Here is a 15,785-nt window from a genome sequence, read left to right on the forward strand (position 1 = left end):
TATTTGTATATTCCTGGGGTGCTATGACAGCGAGTTCCACTCCATCTCCATAAATGATCCGATGATATCTTTAATTGGATTAAAGAAAATCACTTAGCACTCACGGCGACGCGGATCCTTTATAAGATGGCACAAGTTATTGTTATTGCATGTGTTGAGTTTTTTATGTTTTAGCTGATGGACTGCACGCTTCTATAAACCTTACAAGGCAGAAACAACTCCACCGAGACATATAGGTATGGTGCTCATTAAGGCCCTCGTCGGCGGTGGGGAGGCAAAGTATCGCTTGGTCGAGAATGCCGAGGTGCCTAGCCCTCGGGGAGGCAAGATGCTCATCCATGTTTATGCCGTCGCTCTCAACCCGGCCGATGCCAAGATGGCAGACTACTCGACCACCGAGGGGGCGATTGGTGGGCACGACTTCGCCGGCGTAGTGGTCCGCCTCGGAGAAGATGTTGACCGTGACCGCTTCAAGGAGGGCGACCGGGTGCTTGCCACGACCATCGGCCTGAGCCCCACTGACCGCACAACCGGCGCTTTTGCGGAATATGCACTCGCGTTTGACCATTTGGCCTGCAAGATTCCTGACAGCATGTCTTTTGAAGATGCATGTCCCATGGGTGTCTCGATTGGCACGGCTGGCTTGGCACTGTTCCAGACCCTGCGCCTCCCTATGCCGGACAAGGATTCAGCCACCCCATCTTCGACGAGCCCTCCCATACCGGTGCTTGTATCAGGTGGCGCTACTTCCACCGGCACCATGGCTATTCAGTTACTCAAATGGTATGAACAAGCAGATCCCACCCCCCGACACGATACGCCGTGAGCGTCCCGGGAACCCCTGTACTGACTCCACGCGATGAACCTCCAACAGCGCCGGTCTGACGCCCATCGTCACCTGCTCGCCCGCCAACAACGCGCTGTGCACGTCCCTAGGCGCCGCGGCCTGCTTCGACTACCGCTCGCCGACGTGCGGGGCCGACATCCGGGCCTGGACCAACAGCGGTCTGGCGCACGTCCTGGACTGCGTGACGGACGCGGCGACCATGGAGATGTGCTACGAGGCCATCGGCACGTCGCTAACAGACGGGGGCCCGGCCGCCTACGTGGCCATCGACCCCCTGTCCACCCGCGTGCAGTACACGCGCCGCGACGTGCGCGCCGACTGGGTCATGGTCTACTCGCTGCTCGGCGAGCCGCTCCCGCTGCCCGGCGTCTACGGCCGCCCGGCCTCGGCCGCGGACCGCGCCTTCGGGGCCCGCCTCTTCGAGCTCGTCGAGGCCCTGATCGCCCAGGGCCGTGTCAAGGGACACCCCGTCGAGGTCCGTCCCGGCGGGCTGGAGGCGGTGCTCGGGGGCATCGGTGAGCTGCGGATGGGGAACGTGCGGGCGAAGAAGCTGGTTTATCCTTTAGTGTAGAGGCAGCTAGTCATAGTGTGGGCTTGGGGTCACCTTTGCTGCGTCCCATCTGGCCGCTATCAATGGACTGGTTGCTTTCATCACCTTCACTCCATGTTCCGATCAAGCTGACAGCTCGAAAGTCAAACAGAATCTACACTGAAATTTAGTTGCAAGATGAGTGAGACTCCGTTTTGAGAGTAATGATTCATGAGTTTATTGATTATTTTTCAATCATGAAATACCTGCATGGCAGCCTTTTCGGTCTATCGTACACCCTCTTTTCTCCCTTGCTTAAGGAAATACACCCATTACCATGCTTAGCATCCAACCCCAAAAAAGAAAGAACTCCTCAAACCAGCAAACTCTCAAAACGAAAGTCTTTTATAACCTCTATCTCTTATTCTTCTCTTTCCCCATCCTCGTTGTTTTCAACGACCTCACGGTAGGGGGCGGAGGTTCTTCTGAGCTTTTCGGATACCTGGACATAAGATACTCTTTGTCGCCTCTAGATAACAACCACCTCTCGGGAATATCCTCGGTGAGGTTGGTGGTTACGTATGTGGGAATGGCGTCGTGCATTATAGAATCTCTGTCGTAAGGGGCTGTCGCGAAGTACTGTATAGGCTTGGCAGCTTCCAGACGTGGATCGTAGGTGGGCGTCCCACGGCGCTCTTGCTCCTCGTAATAGGCATCATTCCATATGATGCCGGAGTCAGGATGCTTATGCTGCGGGCCCATGCCCAGCGCGATTGCGAAACTGTGCAGGATCGCAGACTGTTGGATGTTGGGGCTCCTCTGTGTGAGGTTGATAACCATGTTAGGTACTTGAGGGCTTTCCAGTCTCGCGCCAGTCCAAGTAATGGAAACGCCCGTCTTGGTGACGGCAATGCGGATGGCAATTGGGTGAGGGTGGCTAGGCGGAACGAATCGAAATCGGACGGCCATGTCAATTCGATTGTAGTGCTCCTCGACAAGGCCTTTGATCAGGTTCTGCTCCTCCTTCGTTCCGTTCAGGAAACACACCGTCGCGTCTTGCGGGATCTGGAAGGGTGTGTGTGGTGTTTCGGACCGTTCGCGCTCCTTAAATATGGACAACAGAATCTCTCGAGTTTCTTCACTTCCTTCACCTTCTCCGCACCATAAACGCAAGTCTTGCTCGGATATCTCGAACTTATTGAGCACGGGAGCCATGTTTGGAGTGGTGAATACGTGGTCGAAAACGGATGGTAATGGCTGACTGTAAGTAATTGGAAGTGAGAGTATTGAGCTGAACAAAGTAAAATGATGACGGATCACGACATACACGAATTAGCATGTGCCTGCAAGTCACTACACTGGAGACAGAGTGGAAAGAATATCTCGGTGGCGGATGGAAGGTGAGTCCTGAGGTTGAGCCGCTGTTTCCATTCCCTCTCAAGTTTGTTCACAAAACTCCGGTTTCTCCCGCCCCTTCCACACAGCGCGTACCTTCCGGACTACTATCGACATTGCCATCTGTGCTCGATCAAAATCCAGGGTCAAACGCAAGTCCGCGGCCAAACATCCCCCCGGCGAGCTATTACATTCCCCGTCCTGCTGGACGACCGGCCAGCTGATGTGAATTAGCTGGTGTGTAAATGGCGGTTATCGCAATATCAGAAGGCGGTGTCTTACCACGCAATAAGGACAGGCGGAATCTTTCATGGCCACCGCTCTGGTGCAATCATGAGCGTCCTTGTGCATGCAATCGAATTGCATGATTTCTCTGCCTGTCGTGTTTCTACCGGCTACCTAATGGGAATTAGCCGCTGTGTGAATGGCAGTTATTATAACAACAAGAAACGGGGTCTTACTGCACAAGTAACACATGCGGAGTTCTTCATGGTCACCTTGTTGGTGCAACGATGAGGATTGCCCGAGTTAAGGCAAGAGAAGAGACCATCTTCTACGCCTTCTGGGGTACCACCACCTTCCGTCTTTTCACCGCCTTCTTTGTCTTTGCCTTCGGTCGATGACATGATAGGGGTGTATGAGAATACGTCGAGCAGTTGATGGATGTTGGGAAGTCTGATGATTGGTATGTTTGTGTGTGGTTTTGAGCTGAAGGACACAGCAGACGTAAATAATGATGAAGATGTGTTTGTGTCGACCTTGGTGCTTCTCCACCAAAACGACGAGTCTCGTGTTGGTTGCTGGCGTCAGGCAAACGCGATTGATCACTTGTGGGAACTGGGATGCGTTGCTACGCACCAAAGATGAGTGCAATCAATATGCCAGCTAAGGTGGAGGAAGTCGTTATGAAGTCTGATTGCACTGGGTTATAGGTCTTCACCTTCGAACAAGGCACTGGGGCTAGGCTCTGATTGTGCCTGTCGTGGTTCCTGGTGGTTCCATCGAAACGCTAGCCGCTGGAAACCAGTGATATGGGTTTGTTTTGATGAGTTGTCCGAGTCTTAGATGTCCCAGCAATCGCAGAAATTAGAAGGCAGTGAGCATTCCGAAAGCCCAAATTCAGTCATATCAGAAGCAACAGTACAGTTGAAGTAGAACTACGGATTGGGAAACGGTTCGAAGGAATGTACGGACACGCGTAGGAGAGGCCAGAGCTAGCAATTAACACAGATGGATGTCTAGGAACAGTGGCATGATCGAGATGGAACATCACGTAAAGAGAGTTTTTGAAGAATCTCCTTTCACTTGCAGCAGGGCTCACCTGGTGGCCATACCTGTCACATGATGTGCTTTATGCGTATCCGATACCTGAAGTGCAGCGGTGACTTAGATACAAACTTTCATGAGTGGACGTGTACAACATATGATTTTTGACTCGGCATTCGGACAGCCGGCTCCAAGGGTCCAACTCGGCCCGCATAAGGCCCCTATACCGTTGCCTCATCCTGAACAAACAGCTAGCCCGCGATCTCGACCACCGTGTTGGTGAGGAACACCACATTGACGGCGGCGTACCTACTCGATCCAGGTGTGTCAGCAATCGTCTAAAGCGCGCGGTCCTAGATATCCACGCAGGTCCCATCTTTCCCCTGCGTCCTGATCGTAAAAAATAGAGAGTCGCAAAAAGGCATACGTACGCCGAAGTGGCCGCAAACACCTCGACCATACGCGCGTTGGTCATGGCGGCGAGCGCGAGCGCGAAGACGGCCGAGGCCAGCACGATGAGGTACAGCTTGACGAGGTCATCGCGGATAAAGTACTGGAGCACAACAGAGCAGGTGGGCAGAAGCGAGGCGACTACGGTGGCGATGATGCGCGCAGTGCCCGCCAGCCATGCGTCGCTGTACTCGTAAATGCCGTGGCCGATGCCGAGCTCGGTTTGGTCCTGTTGGTGGAGCGCACACACAACGTGTGGTGGTTCCCGTCAGCCATCCAGCACCACCCAACGCAGTGTTCGTAGATCTTAAGCCACCTCTTTCCAAATTCCTCAAGAATTGCAGTGCCAAAAAGGGGGTAAATTTGAAAAACCCACCTTGACCTTCCTTCCAAAGTACCCATGCCACCTAGACACCAGCCCGTCGTTGAACCAGCGCGTGAACAGATCGGGGGCGGACCGGGCCTTGACGGCCACGAGATCCCTATCGTGTTCCTCCGAGTACGAGTGGCGGTCGGCGCCCACGAGCGGGAAATAACCCATGCGCGGCCGTCTCCACCACTCGCGGAGGAAGTTGACGTCCTGGGGAGCCGGGACGCCTAACCTGGCGATCTTGGCTTGCTTGAGTAGAGTATCGTCTGTTTCCCCCAACTCAACATAACTTGCGCATTAGCCCCTCACGATCTACAACACAACCGACCCAGTCAAAGTGAGGGGTGCAATGAAAGAATCGCTGACTATATTGCTCAAGCTTCTCCCGGACCTCAAGAATCTTTTCCCACTGCTCTGCGGCTTCCTCGTCATACCCCTCGTCGCCCTCGTCGTTGTTGTACGCGAGCGACCACCAGTCCCTGGCGTGGAACTGGCGCTCCGGGTCGGCAGCGTCCCTCTTCGCGAGGATCTCGAGCTCCTCTTCTAGGTGCGTGAGCTCGGCCTGGAGGTATAGCAGGTTCAGAGAGTTAAGGCGACGGAAGCGTCGGTAGATGGCACACGTGTCCTGACAACCCATCAAGTTGCTGATTTTCGTGTATCCCTCGGTCATGTCTGCGGCGGCGGCGTGAGATAACATCGCGTGACCTGGAGCATAACGGTATTCTGATCTAGAAACGGCGGCGACATTGTTGAAGAAAGGATGGGCTATCCTCGAAGCATCTAATCGCATGCGCTTGTGGTTTGAAGGTGTTGCGTTGGGCCGCAGCAAGGCATACTAATAGGCTCACACGGCTCGGGGGTTAAGGGTGTCTTATTGGCAAATCCGAGTTATGGCGTGCATTGCGACTTCATCATGGTGTTCATGGGCGCAGGCGCATTCACCTATAGCAGCGCAGTGCCACCCCACCTTCACCACCCACGGGCGAAGCAGCTGTGGGAGTTCATGGGATCTTGGTTTGGGCATCAATCGATCGCAACCCCATACCATACGTGCGAGACGGGTCGACTATCGATCAGGCTCAATAAGGCAACCATCTGCCTGGTCTCACTTCCCGATTCGGCAATCCACCCAAGCTGGCTTCGGACTGCAGTCCGCGCCCCAGTGTCAGCTGGGAGCCTCGTCTGTAGATTTTATAGTCCACTGCCCCCGAGTTGTTGCTGGACCAGATCAATTGATTTCTTTATAAATTCCTCAGGCACACACACACTACTCTAGTGTCTGCGCATCGTTACCTTGAAGTCAGATCTCTATCGTAGTCTGTGCCACGTGGGGTCCCTAACCCCCTGATCTCGTTTAACCATGGCTTCGCCGCCGAGCAGAACCCGGACGGCCACGGTCTCGCCCCCGCCGCCCGTCGAAACCGGACACCAGGCCGATCTCTGGGGCCGCATCATGTTCACGAACAACCGGGAGCCGAAAGACGCGCGGTTCAAGGACGACACGGGCACGCCGGTCAACTGGATCCACCCGAGCCTGGCCAAGCGGTTCAAGCTGGACGTCGAGCAGCTGGAGGATCGCGACGTCAGGGACTTCATCGACTTCCAGGGGAAACGATACCGCGCCAAGCAGGTCGTCTGGTTCACCATGATGGGCCGGGGCCAGAAGACGTACTGGGACAAATACTACATAGCCTCGGAGCGATCCAACATCGACGTGATCCTGGGCGAGGGGTTTGTGAACGCCAATGGGCGCGCCCGGGATGTGTGCGAAACGGCACCGCACGCGGCTCCTGCGCGTGTGTTCGTGCTGGGGAAAACGATAACGGCAAGTGGTAACTACTAACTTACAGTGGGGGAAAGCTAACTGTGAACTTCACTGCTAGAACTCGGACCACGATCAGATCAAGACGAAGGAGGCGCAGACCGATAGCGTGGCTAAAGAGCTTGCCGAGAAGAAGAAGCGCAAGATGCAGCGAGATCGGGAAGCAAAAAGCAAGGGGGACGCGTCAAAGTCGCACAAGAAAGAAAGATAGGCAGCGGGTTCGGGAACGCTAGAGGGATCTGTGCACGTCATCGTCATGGCATGGGGGACAGTATCGTGTGTTTTCTTTAGTAGTATGGTGCAATTACAGGGTTATCAATGGACATGGAGTTTAATAAGTGTACGGTAATCCAAGATTTGATAAACGTAGTCCTCACATTTCATTCCCATGCATATCTATCCTCCAACCATTCCATCGACTATCTTTTGGAGGTGCGAGGCCTCAGCTCTACGACAGGTGCCAGCAGAACGGCGGGATGGAGGGGGCAGCCAGCAGCTTCAGGGGGAGGTGCTTACTCGATTCAGTAGGCACCTCTCTGTCTCTCTTACCCCAGACCCCAACTAAGTAAGCCCAGCTGCCAACTAGCATAGCCTTATAGAAACCTTATCGTTCATTCCCAGGCATTGGCATCTCGGCGGGTAAAGAGCTGAATGCGACCTTCCACCCCCAGAACTAAACTCGCAATCCCCCGCCCAACCGTCATTTGATTCATTCATCCTTCATCCCTCCATCGTCTTCATCGTAACACGCCGGCGGCCGGTCCATCCCATTCAACCCCCCAATTCGTTTCCTACACACCTTTCCCCTTCCTTTTGACCCTGTACTGTGCTGCCGAGCCACCGGGATTTCCCCGACAGTCAGTAGCTGTCAATAGCCGATGCAGGTTCATCTCGGACCCTGCCTTCGACAGTTTGCGCGCGCGCGCATCCATACCCTGATCCCAGCTGCCGGCTAGCATGTCGCTTGTTACGACCACCACCCGACAGCCAAGGCCTCGGTCCTGCAAACGTCCATAGTCGCCAGCCGATCTATCGCGGTGCCCCTTTTTCCTTTTATACACATAATATCAATTCTGGCCGCATTGGAGGTGTGATGACCTCCCTCTTTTCCTCCTGGCTGTCCTCGCCAGCGCCCGTGCCCCCCAAGACCGCCGTGGTGATCGGCGAAGGGTGTTCGCCTGGGACGGCGGCTCGCGGGACCACCCTTTTCATCATCGAACGCGAAATCCGCGACAAGCTGGAAGAAGAACCCGAATTTGATCGCCTGCGAGAGATGAAAGCCTATATTGAAGGGATGGACTTTTTGAAGAAGGAGGGAACCACTGTCGATGTGTTTTTCGTCGACGAATGTATGAAGAGTTACAGACCGCGCGGTCCGGGATCCGTCATATCGGCCGCATCCAGAACTACCGGCGCAAGCGACATAGGCTCCGTCTCGCCGTCCACCCGACGCACCATCAGCTCCGCCACCGACAGCAACACTACTACTGAATTGGTCAGTTCTCTCCCCCATTACCTCTCCTAATCACCTGATCCCCATTTCTCGCCGAAACCATTCACTGACGAGCCGTTTCTGTTTCTTCTTTGCAGCAACGTCACCAAATCCCGTTTCATTTGATGACCATACACCAGCGATGGCGGCAGGTTCTTGCAAGCAAGACCACCTCGGGCGCCCAAAACTTCATCTCTTCTAGAGTCGCCGGACAATCGGGCTTTTCGACGGAGACGGGCGTGCGCATCAATGTCATGCTAAGGTTAGGAAACACGCCAGAACAAATCGATTGTCCCTTTCAAATCAGGGACATGGATCAAGACGTGCTTCTGACGGAGGCGTTCGTGGTTCGGTTCGCTGCGTATCGAGCCGACTACCAACTAAACGACTACTGGAACGAGTCGACAGAACAATCATGTGAGTCCAGTCAGGTCGATGGTTAAAGAAGGTATATGCAGGAGCTGACAGTAGTGTATATAGCATCCACAGCGACAGGTTGGGTCCAAGACCCGAGGAACCGCCACCCGTCGAGCGCGCATGGCCGCGACGATGGATCCGACGCTGGCACGAGCAACGCAAGCAATCGCAATGGAGTCGAGGATTATGATCGCGAACATACCGTGATGCTCGACATAGCCGAATACCTCACCCAAAAGGAGAAGGCCAAAAGGACCGGCCGGAGAATGACCTGAATATATTATCAGAGCGGGACATTCCTCGTCCGCCAACGATTCGACCCACCCGGTCGGATGTTCCGGCTGGCTCAACCTGATTTGATAGCGCGCACCATGCATCGCGCGCATACTTACCACTTACTTTACCATTACTATTCCACCGCTATCGATTGGCTTTCTCTTCGGATAATTATTTCTTTTTTTCTTCTTCTTTCATGTCGGCGTTGAAGGGGCTCGAGGAGTTGAAGATGGACAGCGCCGGCGTTGGAGAGTGTTTGGGTTCAAAAGCATAGGCGCGAGTGGGCAACTGGCCTTGCTTATAGATGGGCGTTCTCTTCTTCTCAGAAGAAGGCAGATGTCGCCCTGTTTTGTTTACGTGTATGATACCCCCTCGACTTGGACAGCAATGCATTAGGCACGAGTGGATTGGTTCTTTTGGCGTTTTGTTTATGTTTCCACTTTGCTACGACTGGTCGGATCTGGGGGCTAAGGATTTGGAGATACATTTGGGAATTATTATGGATTTACCGAGTACACGAGGGGGAGACTTCCAGCAGGCAAAAGCGCTTAGCAGATACCTATGGTATTGGGCGCACTACGAAGGAGGGTTTTGCTTTTACCTGGTTTCGGGCTGGGGCTACGTCATGTCATGCCATGTCGTATACGGATTCGTATTGATGCTGTGAAAGAGAGTCCAGGCAGGGCCCTTGCAGATGCGGGGGGTTGACAGGACAAGCCCTGCCGACGGCCGCTACGTGTACAACCTGTCAGCGCTGCCTTCACTGACGAGGCGGCCATAACACTGTACAAAGGGCGCTGGGATGATGGGTTCATATAACGTGCCGGTGTCTTCCTTGGCAACATGGGGGTTTCTGTTAATACAACTTAGTGCACATTGATCAGTGCCACCATTCGATGCGTCGCACTGCCATGAGCCGGTCACCATCCCAAACTGTTCCGAACGAGATGACTCTCCGACCGAAGAATCAGACTGCTGCCTCAGCAATCCAGATTCGGCTCCTCTTCAAGTCTGCCAGCCCATGTAGGACCTACCGACCGATGCTCTAGGGCTTCTGCTACTCCAGAGTCATCCAGTTTCGTGTCTGACATACAGCGAGCGCTTCTTCCCGAAAGGGAGTTGGGCGCCGAGAGAGCTATCTCTTTGCCTGGTGAAGATCAACGCACCCAGGAAGGGGAGGACGAGAACAACGTGAATGTCTACTCTCCATAGGGCAAAGCCGATCGATGGTATCGATAGCATCCGTCCGAGCCGCCTCTGCGTCTCTTCTTGTGGTGATTCGGTATGAAATATGCTTGTCAATTGCTAACACGACTCTGAGGTTACTCCCCCTCACCGATAGTAGTAGCTGATGATGACGCGGCTCGCAGGTGAGACGATTTCCACCGCTCGGTGAACGACTAAGCCAGCGGCCCAACGCTATTCGGAACGGAACCGACATCCACAAGGGTCCGGTTCGGGGTAGACATCGTGAAGACCGGCCCGTCGGAGAGTGAGGGAGACAAGGTGTGTGTGATATGATGTGGTAGGGTATCAACTAGAGATGACGAAGGGAGATGTGGCCGCACGGCTAGTCCTGTCGTCACCGCATCATCATCGATGGCTGGCGAGTATGAAACATCATTCGCCATCTCACCAACAAAATCAACGCAACAACCACCACGTGGATGAGATGTTAGCCGTTACAGCCTGGTCAAGCCTCGCCAAACGCGTAACCCTCACCCCCTCCCTGGGTTGGGTGATTTGGCGTCGTCATCAAATCGCAATGCCATGGAGGAGCTTGCCGTAGATCCCGACCACAAGCAGTGAATGGCTTTTGGTTCAAGATGGGCGAGTTCATGGCTTGTCTCCATCACCTCCGGCATCAACCAAACCGCCCTTGTCCACGAAACCAACGACGGCTTCCCATCTAGGCGACTTCATACACACACGCCGACTCCTGGGATAACCAAAAGGCGCCGCAACGCTCGCGTCAAACCGTGCTCATCATACTTCGTCAGTCCCCGTTGAATGGCCGCCCCTCCAGCCACGCATCGGCCAGTCAAGCCAGCGGCGGTGGCTACTCTCTCTTTCCCCTGGCTAAGCACCCGGGTTGCCGATTAGCCATCCGCCTCCACGAAAGGCGCAATGGTGCGAACCTGAGGCGCAGCCCTTTGTACGCCGAAGAGTAAATCGGGCGAAGACTGGGGTATTAATTGAATCTTGTCAAGAGCTTGACAGCTCCCCTCCCGTTGAAACTAGCCAGGCGTCGCCCCGTCTTGACAGCCAGCCAACCGCCAGTGGCGCTGTCCACGTACACATTGTATTGAAGCCACCGTTTCGCCCAATCTGCATGCAGTCCAATATGCTCCTCCGCGGAGACAGTCAGGGGCGCCCGGCGGGCTGAAGGCCGGGCTCAAGTTATTGAAGCAAGCAAAGATAAAAAAGCACTTTAAACAAGCACCGCCACTAGGAATAGCGAAACGTTTTCGTTTCAATAGCTCCCGCGACTACTTACATAGTATCCAGGGACTCATGGACCATTTGAGATCCGGCGTAATACGGGCAAGTTGTGCGCAATCCCTCCGCTCCTCTACTTCATTGGGCCCAGCCAGCCCTTGGTCGCTGGAACTGTTGGCGCCGCGTCAGAATTCAATTGGTTTAAGGAGTCATCAATGAACAAGAAAATGCCGAGATTGAAGGATATGTCCTGCTGCTGCGTGCGTAATTGGAAGGGGCGAGTCCAGGGCGCATTTCATCTTCATTGAAGGGATCGCCACCTTTGTTTGCTACAGTGACGTTTTGGATCAGTCAAAAGTACAGAGGGTAAGTAGACATGGTCAGGGCAGGCGGCAACCAACGAATGGTCTAGACCGCCCCAGGAGTTTATGCAATCTAGGCCAATTGTGACACGCCAGATCTTACCCAGAGCCAGGGAACGCACCCCAGCTGTGATATGCAATACGAGGATGTGTCTGTCGGCCAGGACCGCTGAAGAATGCATGCAATTGAGCCTCAACCAACTGAACCCAAATCTACGATATTGTCGCATGGTTTGACTACAAGCAGGGGTGAATTGTTAGAGTAGATCAGTGGTAGGAAAGCAGAGTTTGGTGAAGAATCAATTGAAGTATCTCCATTTGAATCGTCTTGTAACTGATTGAAAAAACAACCAGATTCTATGAATACATGCGCATTCCCATGCTTCATCGTACCTCACCGAGAAGCAGGCCTCATCAACCGCCTGGCTTCGCACAACATGTAATTTTTCTGGATGATACTTGGCCAGTCCAGATTTACAAAAGATGCTGTGCGAAAAGAAAGATCCATTTCCGTCCCTGAAAGAAGAATCGAAGAATAAAATTGGAAAAGAGAACCGAAATCTTGGAAGTCCTGAATGGGGACTGTCACAAGAAAGGTAAAGAAATGAAGTAGTCCGAGTTCCTTTTTTCATCTCGGAAAATCACCAACCAAACCCGCGCATACCGTGTCTCTCATCATTGACTCCCGCGAGTCATCATCGTGATGCAAATGCAAATGTCGCCCGCTATGCACAAATCGTGGTAGTTCGGCCAAACTGTATGGTGTAGGCGCGCAGCCATAATATGGTTGATAAAACGAGGCTGTGTACATGATCCATACACTACAAGAAGGAAAAAAGTTGGTTGAGGCCGTGTGTCGCAGGCAATCGGTCTATGCTCCGCGAGGCATCAAGGTGTGTCGAGGCTGTTCGAGAAGACCACCTTAGGCGACGACCTTGGCCTTGCCGAGGGGCTTGAGAACGTTCTTGCCATACGCACCACCAACGTTACCAGCGGGGAAGTAGTTGCATACCATGAACCACGTGTCCATACCATCGTTCATTGTTCCCTTGGGGCAAAACTGCGCTTGGCAACCGACGCTGGTCGACTCCTTCCAGACCAACTGGGAGAAATGACCCCACTTCTCGAAGTTGGTCATATCGGGAGAGGATTCACCGTAGAACGAAGGCGAGAACAGGTTGAGCTCGCCGTTGTACCACATGTCGTGAATGGCCATGTTGATAGCACCAACATCTCCCAGCTTCTCGGCACCGCTCGAAAGACCCCACATGGCAATGTTTTGACCGTAGTCGGCATCACCTTGCTTCCTGTATCGAATTGGTCAGTAAACTTGGTCTCCTTATCGAAAAGACCCGTGCCGAACTTACATGTCGTGGGCGTATTTGCAGGTAGCGGCAGTGTTGGCAGCGTATCCGGCAATTCTGGAGTTCCAGGTAGCAGCGGGGGCGGAGTGGTTGGATCGATGCATGTTGTGAGAATCAACGGATGCGGACTCCATGTTGTTGGCAGCCACGGGGCGGTTGGGGGTGGGGTAGTCGCTGGCAACGGGAGCGGGAGCCTGCTGCGTAGAAGGCTGAGGGGCCGGGGCCTGGGGAGACGGGGCCACAGAGTAGACCGTGGGCTCGGGCGCGCCCTCGGTGATTGTCACGATTTCGACCTCGGGAGTGGTGGCCGGGGGGGGGGGGAGGAGGCGCCTGGGTGGTGGTGGGCTGGGGCTCATCCGCAGTCACGGTGACAACAACCACGTCGGGCTCGGGAGCCTTCTGGACAGGGTAGTTCTGCTTCTGCTGCTGCTTGGGCTGGCTGCCGGCGGCGTAGAAAGCCTGCTTGGCAACGGGGGCAGGAGTCGGCTCCGAACCGGCAGTGACAGTAACGGTATCCCACTCGTAGACGACATCGACCTGGGTGTGGATCTCTCGCTTGTCGGCGGGCATGGCGAAGGCCATAGCGGCGGAAGCGCCGGCAATGAAGATGGAAGACTTCATAGTGATGGTTATTTGGGCTTTGATAAAAGAGTGTCTAAAGTTGGGTTAGTAAATATTACTATCACCGTGGTATTGACGGAGCAGTCATAAAAGAGTGTATGGGCAGCAAGAGGCTGGTGTGAACCACTTGTGATCAACACAAGACAGCCTGCGATATTATAGAAGGAAGGAACAAGGTTGGGTGGCACAGTGAAGAAGAACAATAGAGGGACGGTCATCGGCAATCTAGAGCCAGGATACCGTGATTCTTTGTCCCTTGCTTCAACCGACCAAGTACCTTGACAGGATTTGTTGTCTTTGTTGCCGCATAATGGATAGCCCAGCAAGGCCTCTCTCCTGTCTTTGATAACTCAAGAACAAGGAGATAGGCCTGGCTGAGCATAGCCACCCGGCTACCATGAAAATGGGATGGAATACTGGGAAAGTGTGGGGAAGTGAACCTACCTCGTGGTAGCAGATAATCTCGAGGATGTATCTGCAGATCAAGAATCACGGAGGAGTCGAGATGACGAGGACGTTTTATATTCTCGGGCTTGCTGTCGTGGATGCACAGGAAGCTGAGGGATATGATATCCAGATGTACGGCTGACTCCGGGCAGAGGGAGTGTGGGTGGACAACAGCGAGACCTTGTTCGACTGTAAAGGATTGGAAGACCAGCACAAAGATCGACTTGGCGGATTGGAACGATTTCGTGGAATGCGAAATACGTTATGTCGGGGGGGGAAGACTTGTGCGAAGCAGATCCAGTGCTTCAAGCGGAACCAGAGTCTGGTGTGTTTGGCGAGAGTTGTCCTGGCGACTTGCGTCCAGTAAAGGAATGACTGAAAAGCCGGTAAAAGAACGATAGTGACCGTGGGTGAAGTGGTTGAGAGAAGGCAACCGTTCAAGACACTCGACTTGGGATGGGAATGTGGTGGTTATTTGAATGCTGCGAGGCACGAGGCAGGCACACACCAAAGTCGTTCTAATGTGGAGAGATGGGGAGGTCGGGCCTAACTAAAACAGGCTTGTTCTTGTTGACGCGGACGTGCAAGAGTCAAGCAGGCTAGAGAGGGGAGTCTCGAACTTCCTTTTGGGAGGCGAACTTAATCAGTCGAATCCAAGCCGGAGCCGGGAATGCAAACAGACAAGCGGGAGAGAGTTTGGTGCTGGGCTAGCGGGAGTGAGTGAGTAGTGAGTGTGGGTTAGGGGGGTGTAGTTTGTAGAGAACGGAAATGTACAGATGGTACGAAAAAGGAATGTAATGGTCGAATATCGGCCGGGCCTGCGAAAAGGTGAGGTGAGGTGGTGAGAGAAGAAGAGGAAGAGAAGGCGAGACTTGCGATTGTGGTTTATTATTTCTTTACTTTTAGTCAGGCAGACCCGGGCGGGACGTGACGCAGGTACACAAGAGCGAAAGCACCATAGCGCCGCGCAGTTAGGCTAATGTGGGCGTTAGGGGTGCTAGGGGTGTTCTTACTGGGGCCTACTTTAGCTACTTTGCTGGGGGCCCATGAATCGCTAGCTGGCTGTGGGCCTGCCGGTTGTCGGTAAATGAACGGTGGGGTGTGTCAATGTAAGGAAGACCGCATCCCATCCCCCTCACTTCAATTCTACCATGTTGGCATAAACTACACCCACCCTTGCACGATCTGGCTAAAGAAAACTAGCAAACAGAGTAGTACACCCGAAAACTGACGGAGATTTGCTGCTCTCCATGTTTTACTACATCCCCGACCCTCAATCTAAACTCGCATTACTGTGCAGTACTGAAGGGAAAGTGATGGGGGTCTCGTTTGCCAAGCAGATCTCGCAGGATCGCCCGCCTGTGTATGAGCTACACAGGGGTGTGAAATTAAGGTCAGCTTTAGGTTGGCTATTCAGGGTCAACAACGCAACGTCGCCGTGGCCGCTAACAGTGTGCCAGCCAGCGCCGGACGGCAAAGATGGGACGAGTCACGGTAACGCCTGGCGTGCCACTGGTGGCTTGCTGGGCTGGTAGTCGGCGGCGGCACCAAGTTTGCGAGACCAGGCGAGGACTGATGCTTGCGGACTTGGGGTAAAGGAATGCTAGTAAGTCGTCTCATGAGACTACGCATAGTGCCGTGGCACCGCAAGTCTGTCGCAACCACCGCGCCAGATACAGCACCTGGGC

The 15,785-nt window shown here is 53.9% G+C and overlaps 6 protein-coding genes across 6 annotated transcripts; 3 read left to right on the plus strand and 3 right to left on the minus strand.

The window, feature by feature from the left end:
• Positions 1 to 238: 238 nt before the first annotated feature.
• On the plus strand, positions 239 to 1,418 carry PG998_011576 (alcohol dehydrogenase GroES-like domain-containing protein; the record flags this gene model as incomplete). The annotated part of the gene is made up of 2 exons (XM_066878392.1): positions 239 to 822; positions 875 to 1,418. 2 exons carry the CDS (start codon positions 239 to 241, stop codon positions 1,416 to 1,418), a joined length of 1,128 nt encoding a protein of 375 aa, XP_066727446.1.
• A 372-nt stretch (positions 1,419 to 1,790) lies between these two features.
• Positions 1,791 to 2,591, minus strand: PG998_011577 (uncharacterized protein; the record flags this gene model as incomplete). The annotated part of the gene is made up of 1 exon (XM_066878393.1): positions 1,791 to 2,591. The coding sequence occupies one exon, from the start codon at positions 2,589 to 2,591 to the stop codon at positions 1,791 to 1,793; it is 801 nt and encodes a 266-aa protein (XP_066727447.1).
• Positions 2,592 to 4,288: 1,697 nt separating this feature from the next.
• Positions 4,289 to 5,527, minus strand: PG998_011578 (uncharacterized protein; the record flags this gene model as incomplete). The annotated part of the gene is made up of 4 exons (XM_066878394.1): positions 4,289 to 4,346; positions 4,469 to 4,716; positions 4,864 to 5,123; positions 5,224 to 5,527. The coding sequence occupies 4 exons, from the start codon at positions 5,525 to 5,527 to the stop codon at positions 4,289 to 4,291; spliced, it is 870 nt and encodes a 289-aa protein (XP_066727448.1).
• Positions 5,528 to 6,217: 690 nt separating this feature from the next.
• On the plus strand, positions 6,218 to 6,890 carry PG998_011579 (uncharacterized protein; the record flags this gene model as incomplete). Its single annotated transcript, XM_066878395.1, has 2 exons — positions 6,218 to 6,619; positions 6,741 to 6,890. The coding sequence occupies 2 exons, from the start codon at positions 6,218 to 6,220 to the stop codon at positions 6,888 to 6,890; spliced, it is 552 nt and encodes a 183-aa protein (XP_066727449.1).
• An 882-nt stretch (positions 6,891 to 7,772) lies between these two features.
• On the plus strand, positions 7,773 to 8,863 carry PG998_011580 (uncharacterized protein; the record flags this gene model as incomplete). Its single annotated transcript, XM_066878396.1, has 3 exons — positions 7,773 to 8,174; positions 8,324 to 8,588; positions 8,661 to 8,863. The coding sequence occupies 3 exons, from the start codon at positions 7,773 to 7,775 to the stop codon at positions 8,861 to 8,863; spliced, it is 870 nt and encodes a 289-aa protein (XP_066727450.1).
• Positions 8,864 to 12,587: 3,724 nt separating this feature from the next.
• Positions 12,588 to 13,650, minus strand: PG998_011581 (uncharacterized protein; the record flags this gene model as incomplete). Its single annotated transcript, XM_066878397.1, has 3 exons — positions 12,588 to 12,972; positions 13,033 to 13,322; positions 13,396 to 13,650. 3 exons carry the CDS (start codon positions 13,648 to 13,650, stop codon positions 12,588 to 12,590), a joined length of 930 nt encoding a protein of 309 aa, XP_066727451.1.
• Between the last annotated feature and the right edge of the window lie 2,135 nt (positions 13,651 to 15,785).

This window comes from Apiospora kogelbergensis (genome assembly GCF_038363985.1).
Source record: "Apiospora kogelbergensis strain CBS 113332 chromosome Unknown utg000007l_segment0_segment0, whole genome shotgun sequence".
In the NCBI taxonomy this organism is placed as follows: domain Eukaryota; kingdom Fungi; phylum Ascomycota; class Sordariomycetes; order Amphisphaeriales; family Apiosporaceae; genus Apiospora; species Apiospora kogelbergensis.